The sequence below is a fragment of the Macrobrachium nipponense genome, chromosome 2 (assembly GCF_015104395.2).
Source record: "Macrobrachium nipponense isolate FS-2020 chromosome 2, ASM1510439v2, whole genome shotgun sequence".
In the NCBI taxonomy this organism is placed as follows: Eukaryota; Metazoa; Arthropoda; class Malacostraca; order Decapoda; family Palaemonidae; genus Macrobrachium; species Macrobrachium nipponense.
This window is the reverse complement of record NC_087201.1, coordinates 108,412,129-108,428,984: the sequence shown is the minus strand read 5'-3', so window position 1 is coordinate 108,428,984 and position 16,856 is coordinate 108,412,129. Positions and strand designations below refer to the sequence as shown.

General features: G+C 36.0%; 1 protein-coding gene across 5 annotated transcripts in view; it reads left to right on the top strand.

Moving 5' to 3' along the window:
• LOC135220898 (CLIP domain-containing serine protease HP8-like) overlaps positions 1 to 16,856 on the top strand; it is a 127,828-nt gene that overhangs the window by 68,292 nt on the left and 42,680 nt on the right. For all 5 annotated transcript variants that reach the window (XM_064258517.1, XM_064258516.1, XM_064258518.1 and 2 more), the window contains exon 4: positions 12,040 to 12,163. In XM_064258517.1, the coding sequence (XP_064114587.1) occupies positions 12,040 to 12,163 (124 nt within the window). The remainder of the gene's footprint in view (positions 1 to 12,039; positions 12,164 to 16,856) is intronic.

The following is a 16,856-nucleotide window of genomic DNA, read 5'->3' as shown; positions in this document are numbered from 1 at the left end:
TCTCTCTGTGTGTGTGTGTGTGTGTGTGTGTGTGTGTTGGTGTGTGCGTGTGAGCATTTAGAAATCATGACGGTTCCATCTCCCTAATCGTAATTCTGCACCAGACACGACGTTTAAGTTCCCACTGCGACTGACTTTACAATTCCAGTCTCACTGTTTGATGCTGATCGTTGTACTTAAGATTCCAAAAGACATCTGAAGGACTGGGAATTCCAAGATGAGAGTGCGTAGGATGTATGTTTGCCGGATGATAAAAAAAAACGAAATAAAAGCAAAAAGGAGCGATGGTAATCTAATTTAACTCCGAAAATGGAAGGATTATTTTAATTCGTATGCTGAATTTATAAGAACATATTCTACACAGAGATATAACTTTAACATGGTTTCGTGTATTTTACATGCACTGCATTTTCATAAGGCATTAATTAAACGTATTATTATTAACACATGAACGTCATATCCCATTTGGTGTGTTTTCTCTTCAATGTAAAAAAGTTACATTGCTTACAGAGAAATTTCACTTTGACACTCATTCTGTTTATTGTCTTGATCTGAAATGCCGAGTGTACCGAAGCCTTCTCAAACGTTCTTCTCTAAAATACAGGCCTGGTATATTTTCCTAAATCCACAGCATTGCGTTTGCGTGTTCCAAGATGGTCTTCCATCAAGATTAGCATATTGACGCACTGACGCGAGCGCCATCTGTAATTCTGCTTATTTACTTTTAGCATTATCAAAAGTGGTTGCCTCAGGACACATCGCTGAAAAGAAGCAAAATTCGGTTTTTTCTTTCTTTCTTTTTTTCAGTTTGTACCAAACTTGTGGTCCTACCAGTTCGACCAGAAGCCACTTCAGGGAAATACACTTTTTCTTTTTTTACGTTTTTTTTAGGGGGTGTTGGCCGTGTAGGTAGGAAGGGCAGGGTTTATTTCATTGAGCTATAACTATGATAAAAGAATCTTCTCAGCTCGAGTTTCGTTCTTCTTGGAACTTTCTGTAGAGACAAACCATTTTGCTGAACACGTTTTCAAAGTATACAATGACGCCAATCAAGTACACCTCTCTCTCTCTCTCTCTCTCTCTCTCTCTCTCTCTCTCTCTCTACAGAAAGAGCATTTTAAACGTTATCTCATGCTTGGTATTATTTCTGATGCAAAATTTCGTGGGCTGAAAGGGATCGTCAGACACTTCCGATAAAAATTTCAAATATCGCCAACGACTTCCTTACACGAGAATAACGGCAGAAACTTTCCGTTTCGCCGTTCACTACGAATTTGGCTTTTATTTCTTGGACTTTCCAAACTTATGCGCTTGTGTTAATAAGCACCAAGTGCTTGTTGGAGGCACATCTTCCTTTCTCTTTGAGCGCCAGATATTTATTCTTTCTGGTACACAAGAGCATTATTCAGACCCATTTCTTATTTCTGGAGTGTTGCCATGGTAATAGCGCCATCAGTAAATGATATTCCAATGATCAAAGACGCGCAATGTAAAACAAGCCGCTAGAGGTATTCACTCTAAGGTTTCATGTTTATTTATCGTCTCTGTAGTCTTTCTTCATCATCCCACACGTCTGTCAGTGTCACAACGGTGTTCCGCTGTTATTGATCATTGGTTACCAGCTCCAGCAGTTTAAATTTTCCTTATTCTTCATTTTTTTTTCTTTGTTGCGTCGTGAATCGACTTCATTAAAGCGTCCTGAACGTGACAAGTGTTACCATGTAATATTCGTCTCGCCTAGTTTCCCTTCCCGCCTTGGCTGGACTGACAAAATTGTCAGAGCCTGCGTTCTTAATTAATAACTTGGGAAAGATCAAATAAGAGCTCCATAAGTAACTATGCTACCGAGCAGAGTGGGAGTAAGAGCTAGCTGGAATTTAATATATATATATATATATATATATATATATATATATATATATATATATATATAGTATATATATATATATATGTATATATATATATATATATATAGATATATATATATATATATATTGTATATATATATATATATATATATATATATATATATATATATATATATATGTATATAGTATATATTATATATATAATATATACATATATATAATATATATGTGTATGTTTTTGTGGGGGTGTGTGTGTAGGAATGAGGTGAAATTTATTTATAGCAAGGATTCAACTTGTCTTGATGGCCATTAGTGGTCTAAGGTAAAAGACAATACAGTTAGCAGTCAGTCAATATGATATAATTTGAAATTATGATATCATTATGGTGACAATATAGATGTGGGGGAGGCTGGGCTTCAAAAACAAGGAGTTTTTAAAGTAAATAATGATGAAATAAGATCGTGAGCAACTGCGACGTGCAAATTTTGACATTTAAACGTGAGCACCAAAACAAAAGGCATGTTTTATGCATGAGCTTTGCTTGTTTCTAGAATGATGGATGTTTACGCATTTCATTGCTCTTCTAATTTGCAGGTCGCTTTCTTATGCTCACAAGCTTAAAAGATGGCGGACGGTATTTTGTTTGGCCGCCTTCAAAAAAATTTAATTAGTAAACTTACGTTTGTTGTGAAAGCAGGTCTAGACTAATGCAAAACTAATAACGATAAATGCAATAAAAATAATTTCGTGATGAGTTGTGTCTTCAGAAACAAAAATGGAAGGACTGATCGCAAATATCGAACTCGGAAAGTTACTCCACATCATGGTTACAAACAATTACGGAAAGTCAGCGAAAATTAACCTGGATAAAAATCACAAATACTAGAATCTAAAATCAAAACTGTCTTAAGAAAAGGACAGAAAGCCCAAACCAAATGCAAAACGTAACAAGCAAAACTAGTTCAATGTCTTGGTCACAATTTACCATGTGCGCTTGCAGAAAGAAACCATTAAACAAACAGCAAATTCAACAACAATGTACATATATATATATATATATATATATATATATATATTATATTATATATATATATATACATATATATATATAAAACGAACAGCAAATTCAACAATTTATATATATTTATTGTTCTGAACTGCTCGTTCACTCCTAGAAAATGTAGTTTAACACTGGAAAAATTTGGGCTTGAATGAAGGAACGAGAGATCACAACAAGTAAAAGAAAAAAAACTATGGCAGAAGGCTGATATTACTGAGGACGGAGGAATTTACATAAAAGCTGGACTTTAGTTTTAAATACACTGTATTTACATTAATTTACATAGGTCCAGGAACTAATAAGGTGGTTGATTGTCGATCCACTGGAAACACGTGGCTGGGGCAACCAGACACGGCATTCAGAATTTTGTGCAAACGGGTTATTGAAAAGGCAAGGCTTACTCCAAGGGTTCCCACGTTCTACCACAATCAGGCACGGTGATTGTCTGGAAATCCTGGGCTTAGTAGTCTTCTTATCTGCTGATATTTCTGTGCACTATGGACATTTAAAAATGCTTGGGATTTCCCCAGAGGAGGCAGGGGGAGCAGAAAGGGGGTGAAGTTTTGTCTGCAGGGCGAGGTAAGGAGCTTCTGAGCACTCTGAGCTCTAAGGTCCTTCTGAGGGTGAGCCGTGCCGCTGTTCCCTGCTCCTTTTGAAATTTTCTCCCTGTGGGGGTTAAGTTCTGACAGACAATGGGAGCAGAGATTGCTTTTTAGAGAATGGATGTTTTCAGTTCAAAGGGGAAACTTGCATATAGACAAGGATGTATGAAACTTGTTATAACAGATCTTACTTCCCTTGGTTCTGGCTTAAAATCTTGATATATATATATTAATATATATATATATATATATATTATCTATATATATATCTATATAGTATATATTATATCTATATCTATCTATATGTGTGTAATATATATTATGTAATATATCTATCTATATATATCTAATAACAGCAAATTCAACCATTTATATATATATATATATATATATATATTTATATATATATATATATATATATATATAGATAAACATATATGTAAATAAAAATCTGACCTTTACTAATTATCCACCCCAATCGAGTCAAGGTTACTTATATCATAACGAACTCTTGCCCTCCCAAAATTCTGATAATTGCCCCATCTGAATGTGATCGCAGCTGACTTTATAATTATGAACAATTGGCTGCAAAGCTTCTAAAACTATTTCGGGAGTGCAATTATTCAGGGAAGAAAAAGATGCGAGAGGGAGTGTTGAATCTCTGCTAATGTAATAGGGGAAATTCCCCATCATCCTGTATAACGATTCTGGGGATTTTTTATTTCTTTCTCCCTCTAAATAGGAGGAGGCTGAAAGGAGTTCATTACGAAATGATCACTTCCCCGAGGCCACAAACATATTTACTTGCACCGAAGTCTTGCATACACCACAAGCTCTCTCTCTCTCTCTCTCTCTCTCTCTCTCTCTCTTCTCTCTCTCTCTCTCACTAAGATGAACCAAATCAGAGCGTGCTTCAAACGCAAGAATAGCGGGTTACATTAAGATATAGAGGATTGGAGAAAAATAGTCTCTAATTTTTAGCTCGCAAGTTTGAACCTCATAAGAAAGCCAATGTCCAGGTCTTTCTCTCTTCTCTCTTCTCTCTCTCTCTCTCTCTCTCTCTCTCTCTCTCTCTCTCTCTCTCTCTCTCAAAAGAACCAAATCAGATCGTATTGCAAGGACAAGAATAACGGAATACATTAAGATTTAGGGAAATGAAAAAAAAAATCGCTAACTTTTAGCTCGCAAGTTGAAACCCACGTACGACAGCAAATGACCAGTTCCTCTCTCTCTCTCTCTCCATCCGTATCGTACTCTCTCTCTCTCGTCTCCTCTCTCTGTCCTCTCTTCTCTCGGTCTCTCTCTCAAGCAGTCTGAGTGTCCTTTTAAAATAAATGAAATAAATGAAGATGAATAATTAATAGAGAGAGATAAATGTCTGTACCTCCTCGTTCGTATAAAAGCCATAAATATTTCTAACGACTCGGAGCAAATTAATGAGCGCTCCTCTCACTTTCTCTCAAAAAGAAAAGAAAGCAAGAAAAATGCTTCCCATTTTTCTTTTTTCTTATTAATCTTATTAATAGGTATCAAATCTTATTATTATTCAGTCTCAAGAAATAAGACTGAGAATTAGAAAGCATGTAAGGAGAGAAGAATAAGAATTCAGGTGAATAACTGCGGGCATATGGTGTGAGGGTTTATGAGAACTTGATTTCCAAATTCATAGAAAACTGCCTGCGAGGGAAAAGACACCACCAAAGTCTGCACTTCGGGAAAGAAACAAAAGACGACTCCGTTTGCAGAATATAAGCAAATATCTCCTTCATGGCGTTGAAGAAAAAGGAAAACAAGGCTGAACCGGATCGCTCCCACATTCTAACCACTTGTTGCTTGACACGAGTCTCACCTTCGGCAAGATTTTCGTGACGATCCTCACAGCACTTTTTTTTTTTTTTTGCGTGATCCAGTTAGCAAACAGACAAATAAACTGATAAACAAACCGAACCAGAGAGACAACACCGTTTTTTAAAGGTGCCAGAGTTCCAGTTGGCCAGTGACTGACTTCAGAGTAGTGAGCACCAAATCATTCTGACATTTGAATCACAGCAGTGCAATGTTAGTATTATAGTGTGCTGTGCACCAGCTAAAAAACTCTCTGGAGAAATAAAAGATGAATCTTATACAGAACAAGCGGAATGTTACAGATGAGATGCCCCAAAGAGACAAGAGAATTATGGCTGGCGACATGAACACAGAAGTTGGTAAGACTATGGTGTGGTTGATGTGATGGACAAGGAAGACCTAGAGGAGACTGGAAACGAAATTATTGTAGTTTGCAACTTATTATTATTATTATTTTTTTTTTTTGGTAACTAGAAGCACTCTTTCCCAACAAAAGGATATCCATAAACACATTGGATAGTTCCAGATGGTAGTCATAAAAACCGAACAACTCTCATAGACATTAACCAAGAGAGAAAGATAACACTAAGGATGTTTGGAGATACACAGGAGCAGATATTGGCAGTGATCACCGACCTGTTATTGCCAATAAAAATAAAATTGAAAGCAACCAACAAAAAAGTCGACATAGTAACTGCATTTAATGCAATTGAGCTTATTGAAGATAAACATCGAGAGGTTTTTGAAAATGAGTGTGGAAATAGATAGGCAGTTGTAAAAACCAAATTTGAGGAGCTAAAACTTAATGGGGACTGGTTTAACACAGAGAATGTACCGTATATCAGTTTACTGGAAAAGATGTACTGAGATACGAGTATATGTTTACAAGATGGAAACTTTGGATATCGGATGAGACCTGGGACACAGCAAAGAAGAGACAGACAAAAGCAATAAAAAGTAAAACGTCCTAAGTAATCCAAGTCTAGATAGTGAAGTTAAACGAATAGCAAGAAAAGATAAAAGAGAATACTTGGGCAAACAGGCTGATGATGTTGACTATGCTATGTATTCAGGGAGTGGCATTGGTATTAGGGTAGCCCATGGAATAACCATCGAAATTTCCATAGGTGGAATGACAGGGAGGATTTTTCTAGGTCAATTTACTAATCAGACTGAGAAAGTTACTTCATAACTTTCTTCGCGTAAACTTTTGTTCGGCATTTATTAAAAAAAAAAAAAAAAAAAAAAAAAAAAAAAAAAAAAAAAACATACAAAATTACCATCTTTCTTCAGAGTTCATGCAATGATGTTTGCATGATCAGACTGAGACAACTTCATATGCTTTATGCCACTTTTAATGGATTAAATTTAGTGTAACATTGTTTTCAAGGCAACAAAAACCTAAGACACCTTTTGATTTTGTATCCTTTTCTCGGATCTTGTTGTCAGAGACCAGCTTTTTTTTTTATCGGAAATCGATGGAAAACTCGAAATTCAGGATAAAGAATGTGTGCACGCTGTCCCTGTAATCATTCCAATATCCTAACGATTTGCTTTCCAAGTGTTAACTTTTACCATCATTTCTGCTAAATGTTTTTCTGTTCCTTGTCCGCACGATGCAGCGGAAGTACGCAAGACTGTATCGGACTAAAGGACTCACTTGCATTTTTGTCAGAAATACAAAACAAGGCAAAGTGAATTTTCCTACCTAAGGAAACCCAACCATAACATGTTTCCTTCTTTTTTCACTGGTCGACAGTCAAATATTCGGAAGCTTCCTTGGCTCGGTAATTGGCCTTCGTGGCTCAGGCCATATGAAGGTCTATCTATTTCGATTTATCATGATAAGAGAATAAATATTTCATTTGTCAGAAGTCAGTGGTATGAGTTTCTAACGCAAAACTAAAGATTAAATTCAGAAATGTCTTTTCCGACACTTTACGAAAATACCACACAGACTGTTAATAAAATTCCACCGAAACGTGAAAACCGTATATATATATATATATATTATATATATATATATATTAAATTATAATATATAATATATATATCTATATATATATATAAGCTATAGTAGCATGGGTAGTCCTTCAAGTCCTGTTTTAGCCAATCTGTACATGGAATACTTTGAAACTACAGTAATATATGCAATAAAACCCAAAAACATGCTGTGGATGAGATATGTAGATTATATTCTAACATTTTGGGATAATAAATGGGGCAATCTAAATGAATTCTTTTCAAAATTAAACGCATTAGTGCCCAGCATCAAATTTAAAGTTGAATGGGAAACAGACAACAAAATTCCTTTTCTTGATGTTTTAATAATCAGAGACACGACAGAATACAAATTTGCCATATACAGAAAACCAACGTTCTCACTTTCATTCATTCACTACTTCAGCTATCATGACATTCCTATCAAGATAGGCATAGCCAGCAACATATTCTTAAGAGCCTTACGAATTTGTTCTCCAGATTTCCTAGAAAAAGAATTTTAACTAATTCGTAAGCAGCTTTCGTCTTTATGGTATCCTGACCAACGTAATTTCTACCGACCCACTCAAGACAAGACCAGAGACACACCCAACAATAAAATAGAAATCCCATACCTGGAGAGGATTAAGACAGTGACCCAGACCCTCGGAAATTCTAACCCTTTTGCATTTACTTACCCAAATACCTTAGCCAAATCCCCAATTAACGTCCAACAAAAGACATTCCCCAAGGACACAGGCGTTTACAAAATCCCATGCCTGGACTGTGACCAATCTTACATCAGATTTACAGGAAAATCACTTCCCCAGAGATTAATACAGCACAAACGGTCAGTTAGGTATGGACAACAGAACTCAGCTATTTTCAACCATATAAATGAACATAACCATAGTATAAATTTGAATTTGTCACGTATAATTTATAGCAGCAACTGCCGGTACAAGAGTCAAATGATGGAATCGGCCTTGATTAAAGAGAGGCAGGTAATGAATATCTCAAAGGGAGCATGGGACTCAGATGTCATCGACAAGATTTTCATTCAACCGACGCTTAAGAAGATTAAAGGAAGATTATCAGCGGGAGTTGACCTAAATTGGCTTACCTGTGGATGGACCTCTTGGTATAAATACCACCTTTTCTGTAACTTTTTTCATTCATCTACCTGAAGAGGGAGACAGCAGTCTCTGATACATAGTATTTCTCTCCATATATTTTGGTGTTTTTATGACCTCCTTTTATTATATATATATATATATATATATATATATATATATATATATATATATATATATATATATATATATATATATGATAAATCATCCTTTGGTCCTCATGTCTGCCGAAGAAAATCAAAAAGAAAAAAATGGGTTTCCAATCCGAGCTGTACCTTTCGTTGATGCCTTTTTCCCATCATCCCCTAAAAGTGGACTGGAAGTTTTAATGAACAGTCGTCACCAATTTTACTTCTTCAAGAGTAGCTCTGATTGAAGAATATTTTGGATTCCCGCAAGTTTTCTTTTCTAATTCTTCAGGACAGCTGTCTGGAAACCTGTCGTTTACAATGTCAGAACCGCAGATTTTGTTTCTTCCTCTTCGATTTTCTTCTAAGTTTTATATCTCGTTCGAGTAACGTGCATGGCCAGTGACGTTAGCGTGCCTTCTTTCATTGTTCATTTCCGTATTTATGTGGCATAAGTAGATTCCCTACTTGTATTGTAATCATGAATATGTGTGTGTCTGTTAGTTATTGTGTGTTCGTGTGTGTCCAAATATTTAAAAGGGACAAAGGGAAAACATCAAAGCCTTTTGATTTTCAGCAAGCATATAGGGATGAGCACCTCCCTGTGCCCTGAGGTGGAAGTCATTCATGGCTAATTCGGCTGGTGGATGGTAAGCTACGTTAAGGGAGGGGATGGCCATGGTCTGTAAGGTATGTTTTGATGAGGGATAAAGGTTCAATGAAAGAGAGGAAGAACTGAGTCACGGACCTTGTAGATGTGAGTCCAATGACTTTTTATAATTAGTATCAGATAAAAATAAAATCTTATAATTACATACAGCCTGTAACAGTCTATCACTTTTTCTGGAGAGTTATTTTCTTCTTCTTCTTCTTCTTCTTCTTCTTCTTGAGCGCGAGAGTGAGGAAGTATGGTCGACTTAACATCACAATTTCCGTAACTGGGAGAACCTCAACAGAGTCTCCTTTCACAAATATATTTGTTGTATTTTTTTATTTCTCCCTTAGTTTTCATTATTATTATTATTATTATTATTATTATTATTATTATTATTATTATTATTATTATTATTATTATTATTATTATTATTATTATTATTATTATTATTATTATTATTATTATTAAGACATTCTATTATTGTTTTCTATTATATAGAAACGTAAATTTAGATCAAAGCCATGTTTTGACAAGAGTTTTCCATTAAGTATGTGTTTTATTGGTCAGTTGAATAACAACTGTCTAACACTGTTTTTAAAGAGATAAGATTAATATCAAAATATTAATGAATTTCAAGTGCTCCTCCTCGGGAATTAAGAGAGAATTCCTCTCAAAATACCTGAAATTAATCCAGAAACATATCAAGCGTTCCTTTCGTCTCCTTTCTGCCATCCTTTCACATTCCGCACTTGCCAATAATGCGGAAATATCATACGGACTTTATTCTTCTCCGTTGCTTTCAAGCGGAAGCTTTCCCCAAAAGTATTCCCATTGGTTAACAATGGGAGCTTTGGCGTCTTTTGACCATCACTAAATATCATCTAGTACTCCCATTCTATCCTTTAGTCTGCCTCACTTGTCATTAGATAAAAAAAATTGCCTATTTATGCAGTTCATATTCATCACTCTTCTTCTAGTGTTTATCTTTATTGTCATTTACTATTCCGCAGGAGTTGAAATGTAAGTTAGTTGTATGAGAAGAGTATTCTAATGGGATAATAAGTAAAGAGAGAAATAAGGAATACAGCTTACTGTAGATAAAAATGTGGCATGCCCACTTGATTTGTTCGTTTGTTTGCCCTCCATGACACATACAGACATTTACTTGGTACGCTGGAGATTCTGAAGTTTTTTGTGCTATTCATCCAACTGCACCTTATCCACCCTCCCTCCATACATTTCATGGAAACTTCATCATTAACTATGCAAAGGTTTTTGTACCAAAACATCTCTACACTGCAGTTATGCATCCTTATATTGTACTCTTTGAAATTACACGCATGGTTCATTTTCACTTTGGCACATTATGCTTTGTGTGGTTGTCATGGTAATCGCTTTATAGCGAAGAATGATAAGTTAAAGGAAAGGAAAATGCATCTTCGAGAAGATCTGCAGCTAGGAGGCATTCGCGCACGTGTTAGAGGCGTCTGTTCTCATGATTGTTCGAGAATCTCCCAGGTGTGTTATTAGAACTCTGCATGCGCCGTCGCGTCGCTAGAAACGCCGCATATTATGATGTAATCGTCTAAATCCTTCTAAAAAGTTCCTGTTGACTCAGGAGTCTGTGACATTCGCTGGTAGGCTCCGCCTTTTTCAGCGCCCCCCCCCCCCCACCCCACCCCAGATCGCCATATACATATATATATATATATATATATATATATATATATATATATATATATATATATATATATATATATATATATATATATGCCCTGAGGAGGTAGAAGGGATCAGATCATCAGAGAGAGATAGAGAAGAAGGAAGAGATGAAGTATAGGAGAGGAAGAAAACGCACGAGAGAGTGTGATCGGAAACGAGTTAAGTCGTCCATAGTCCGGGAGAAAGACAGAAGTTAAGTCGTCCATAGTCGGAGACGGAGATATTCCGACATTGAGCAACCCTTCGGAGAAGAAACGTCCTATAAGTGGTTTTGAGGAGTAACTTGCCCTTCGAGTATCAAGAAAAGACATTGTTTTCTGCAGTACGGAGTCAAGAAGACGACTGAAGTTCTACAGTTCTCCTTTGTGAAGCCATCGCTTAGAGCATTGATTTTCGACAGCTGCAAAACTGGACAGCAAGTATTTCATTATGGCACTGTTTCCCCAGTTCACATACTGTAAGATTTTATTTTTGTTATGTAAATATGAGAAACCATTCTGCATTTATCTTTGTTAGTAAGATTGTAAATAAACTTTTGTTATGTTTGTGTTTCTTTCCATATTCGTATCCCGAGTTTCAACTGTTGGTGTTGAATCCCTTTTGTTTATTATATCAAAGAACCTGTAGCGGACCTCAGTGTCCGTAACAGTGGTCTTCCAATGTTGCCTAGTCAGCTTTTGCCATTTTCTGTTATTTTTGTTCATTCAATGATTTTTTTAGGAATAAGAGGTGAGACTAAATAATAGTGAGTATACGCCACGAAAGTACTCGTAGAATAGAATGTTATTCAGTGAAAATTGATAAAATCTTCTTAAGTAATCGCAATTTACTTAACTGGCTGTATTTATTACATACCTCTGGAACCAACCCTTCAACTCTTAGAACATACAAATTACCTCAAGATCATTACATGAAACAACCTTAGATACGTATATGAGAATTAGCGAAAGCCAGTGAGAGAGTCCAGTAAAAATCATGAAATGTGCTTACAATACTATCGATGACCAGTAATCTAATCGAGGATCATCTTGTTGTATCCCTGCAGGTCCGGGTGTACCTTTGGAGGGGGAACTTTCTCAGTTTGCTGTGCCTCTTCCTCTGGAGTGAATAGAAGGCCTCAGACGCCAACACCCCTGACTTCTCCTGCGCCTCAGACATCGTCATCATCTGTAAGTAATACAATACCAAGATTACTAAAGCAGTCTAAAATTCACCTAAATCTAGACTCCGTTAGGTATAAACGCTATAAAAAAGGGTTAGCAATAGGAAGAAAGTGTCATTATTCTAATCATTTTTAGAAATATCATTGCTGATTTTATGTAATTTACTATAAACAAGTATTCTGGTAAAAAAAATCATGAGTATGATTAAAGTTATAGAATCATTTCGGTCCCATATTCCTTAAATTCTAAAGAAAAACAAACGTGTAATTTATGAATATTCTTATCATAAAAATATAATCAATATATTGCAAACCCGTTCAAGGCTGCTTGGCTTGAATTGTCATTGTAGCAGAGTAATAATTTATAATGATACAAGAAATTGAAAAAGTCATCTCATTCAACCCATCTGTCTTAGGACTTCATATAAAAAATTAATATGCTGCATTATCATCGTAAAAAAATTCGTAATATACCAGAATCTATTTTTCTTAAATACAGATGTTAAAATAATATGGTCTCGAGAACAGAATCCATTTCTTCAGTTACTCAAAGGTTCTGCCAGGATTCTAGAACTTGATATTTACCCGATACAAAGATTTCTGTAACTGCACCTTTATTCGCAAAGTACATTTCATGTACAAGATATCTTCTAATACAGATCCAAAACCATCGTAGGGGCTTAAGTTTTCCTGCTGAAACTTGAATCACAAAATACTCTTCAAGTTTCACAGAAATGATTCTATAGGAATTCACGAAAAAAAGTTGTGGTGCAAGTACTTGCCCCTAGAACCTGACTCAACATGGTACTTCTTGTGTGAAGAACCTTATGAAGAATCAGATGCATAGTAGGGATACATGTTTTATTCCTTGAACGTGATTCACTAGAATTAGTCCCAGAAATGAACATTTAGAGATTTAAGAACAATATAGGAGACTGCATGTTACCCCTTAAACTTGATTCACGTAATATTTTTCACCAAAAGGCTTCAAAAATTATTCAAGAACAATGTATGAGAACATACTTTTTTCTTTCCCCTGATTTATATACTAAGATTCACACACAAAAATATAGTAACTCGGGAACAATGTAAGGCCAGTGCTTTGCTGAAACCTAATTCATAGGGCACATTTCAAAAAGAGGATCATCTCAAGATTCAAGAAAGATTTGAGTTATGTGCAATACTATAGAACCTTATTCATATGGTGCTTTTCACTAAAACGTTCTTGTAAGGTTTCAGAATGAAAATTTTGCTTGGAGGATTTGATTCACATAGTAATTTTTATCGAAGGGAGTTTGTAAAGATCCAAGAAGGATGCAGGGGTTGCACTTTTGTTGCAAGAAGCACAGTGTACATTTCACTAAAAAGATCTTGCAAGGGCGGTAAAACATGTACAGGTGAATGTTTTGCTTATGGCGCCTGGTCTGCATAGTACTCTTACTGAAAGGAACTTATGAAGATCTCTAAACAATGTCATTATTTATGTTTTGCTCGTGGAATCTGCATTGATGGTACTTTTCACCAAAAGGTTCTTGAAAAGATTTGAGAAAAATGTTATGGGTTACGCTTTTCCCTGCAACTTGAATCACATGGCACTTTCCACTGAAACGATACCGTAAACATTCAGGAACAATGTAGGGTTCATGTTTTGCTCCTAGAACTGATCTACCTTATAGTACTCTCCGCAGAGAGGCTCTAAAGAATCAAGAATCTGATCCACAAGGTATTTTCCACAGAAAGAATATTTTTCAAATTCAGGAGTACTTCAAGGGTGTGTGTTATACTCCTGGTACTTTTCTCAGAAAGGATGCTGTCAGGAGTTAAGAACAATGTAAGAGTTAAGTGTTCTTCTGAACTTAACCTACTTGGAACTTTTTACCGCCAGAATCCATCAAAAAATCAAGAATCATGTATGGGCGTTTTGTTTAATGTCGCCTAGGCATTTCTTTTTCCCTTTCACTTCTCTCTCGTGCGAAGAATTAGACAGTAGTATTGTTTTTGGTATTTCACCGCTGTCATTTACGGAGATCTGGAACTGTAAAAATCTTTAGTTTTACTATCTGCAGATCGTTAACCAAAATATAATAAAAACGTGAAATTATTAATTCAAAATGCTATTTTCGCAGTGCTTAGTAATTGACTTTTGGACTTAATCGTTGTATTAATGGTCTAATCGTTAGTTCTGATATAATAATGGTAATGGCAGAATTCACTGATGGCAATCAGCACGTGCAATGAAATTGCCAAAAATAAAGTGCATTTTATTTTATTATTTAACACTGAAACATTGCCGAGCACGAGCAGTGCCCCGTCGATTTTTTCACAAGATTGTTTAAAAATCGTCATTCGGACTATATGACGTGATGTCAATTTAAGCTCGACAGCGAACTGCGATTCGGACTTGCTGACGTGGTCTTATTCTCCCGTAACAAAGCGCTGGTGATTTTCATAGCTGCGCTCCAGTTGTCCCAGAAAAAAATGTGTAAGCTCAGCAGGGGTGCGCAAGAAGCCCTCCAGCGCTTAGCGACGTTAATTGACCTTTCTCCTTTCTCTTCTCTCTCTCTCTTTAGAAAAGGAAGGAGAGTTCGTTAGTCCGTTGGTGTGTGTTGCTCGGCTAAAAGGCAAAGTTCTTAAATGATGATGAAGGCATTTTTTCCCTTTAATTTTTTAATCTGCGATATGAATCAACGTTGTGGAATATGAAAGTATACAAAGGCGACGTATTTTTCATATTTTTCTCAAGGAGGCTTTTAAATCTTTTAATCTCTTGTCTCATGAAAGGGACTGTAAATTACTTGTTTACCTAAGGGCGCTTATTACCTACGTAGGGAACTCTTTAAAGTTATTTATTCATTGGCGGACTGGATCCATTTCGTAACTCACAAAATTTTTTCATTCATTTGAGAACCTATTAACATATTTTGTCTTCTTTCTCGCCTATTTTCTCATTCATTGTGCCCTGAGTTCACGCGCTCACAAATCTAAACTGCTACAATCCAACCACTTCCACTTGGGTGTCTCCTTGTCCCCTTCCTCCACACCTTCCTCGGTCTTACATATTTCCCACCTGGTCTCATAACATGACCGAACCATCTCAGTCTCTCCTCCCGCATCTTCTCTGACATTTCATTACATTTGTTTTACCCATCGTTTTACCACGTCTTGTCCTTTCTTTCTGTGATAGTCTTCGCGAGAGATTGTACAGATCAAGATCCCAAGAACCAAGAAATCAGTATGTGTCTGTGTGCGTGTTAGTGTCACAGGAGGTTAATGTAAATCACCTCAGAGATAGATCGCGGTCCATAATTCGAACACAAACAACCACTCACATGTCAAAAAACAAAAGATTCGACTGGAATCATTCATGGAGTCCACGTATTTTACAGGGGAAAGTAGTTTATGAATCAGTTTAAATTCTTGGTCTAAATATTCTGGAGAGCAAATCTAAGCACTCTTAAAAATTAATTCCAGGCTAAACCCACTGCGAGACATCATGGTAACAGAAAGTGAATGAAGTTAGTTTTTATAGGCAATTTTTATCCTGTGTTTTCTCCTTTGATTAAGATGTCTATAAAAGGAGTTTTGTCTCCTATTTCTCATTCATTGATATGTGATATTTAGTTGCTCTAATTTAGAGAAAAGGAATTAAAATAACCTCAGCTAGCAATCTGTGGGATTCATTATTACCGTTGCAAAGCATTCTGCGTATAAATTAGCAATCACTGGATTTGGAGAGTTGCCCAAGAACAGCCAAATTTCTTTCTGTAGAGCGTTGCGACGAATGAAAAGACGTCGTTGGGCAAAAGCTTTACTTTTTTCACTATTTCATCGGGAAAACTGTAAGACATTTTTTATGGGCATGTGGTGGACAAGGAGTCGACGTCCAAACTTCATAGCTTAATGTTCTGAAGGAGGACATTTGATTTTTGTCGTTTATGACAAGTGTTCCGAGTTTTTCGTGAGCGAGGGAGAAAAAATGCATAAAAATATAGAGGTAGTCCGCTAACCACTTTGGTATTTCATAATTGAAGCATCCGCACATAAAACTATTAGTCTAACAGGTAAATTACCTCCGTGGGTTTTGGGGATTCCATAAAAATAGGGAAGTTTCCGGTTAATTGCTTTGAATTTCACCAAAACTTAAGTAATAAATCTGACCTTTCGTAATACCCAGCGGTAACGTTTTGGAGAGGATTTAAAGTTGATTTCTCATAGGTATTAGTACCACAAAGGGAGATCGGGGATTCTATTACAGTAGAATTGATACATGCTTTTAATTTTGCCATCTTTGACTGATCTCATTAACATGATATCTAATTTCTGTATGGAACTAATTTATCATAAACCCAAGAAGAACTGGTATTTTTTACTGAAGTCAGAAATGGCATTCTGTGTTATTCCTTATAAACAAAATCCTCTCGATCATAATTTTTATTGGCAATAAATTTATCAAAACCTACAATAAAATAAAGTTTATTTTCGGGGGTCTGTGATCATGGCTAATGATGAACCTAGACTTGAAACTAGATTTAAAACTACTATATGGCGATTTACAGCCAAGGGTTTGGAGGACACGTTCATGACTGTCTTGGTAGCTGAGATCGTTCCAGGAACTATCGCTGATGAACAAAGCACCAGGAATAATCTAGACAATTTGCGCACTTTCATGTTCAATTGTTAGAATATTTCTCAGCATTTTA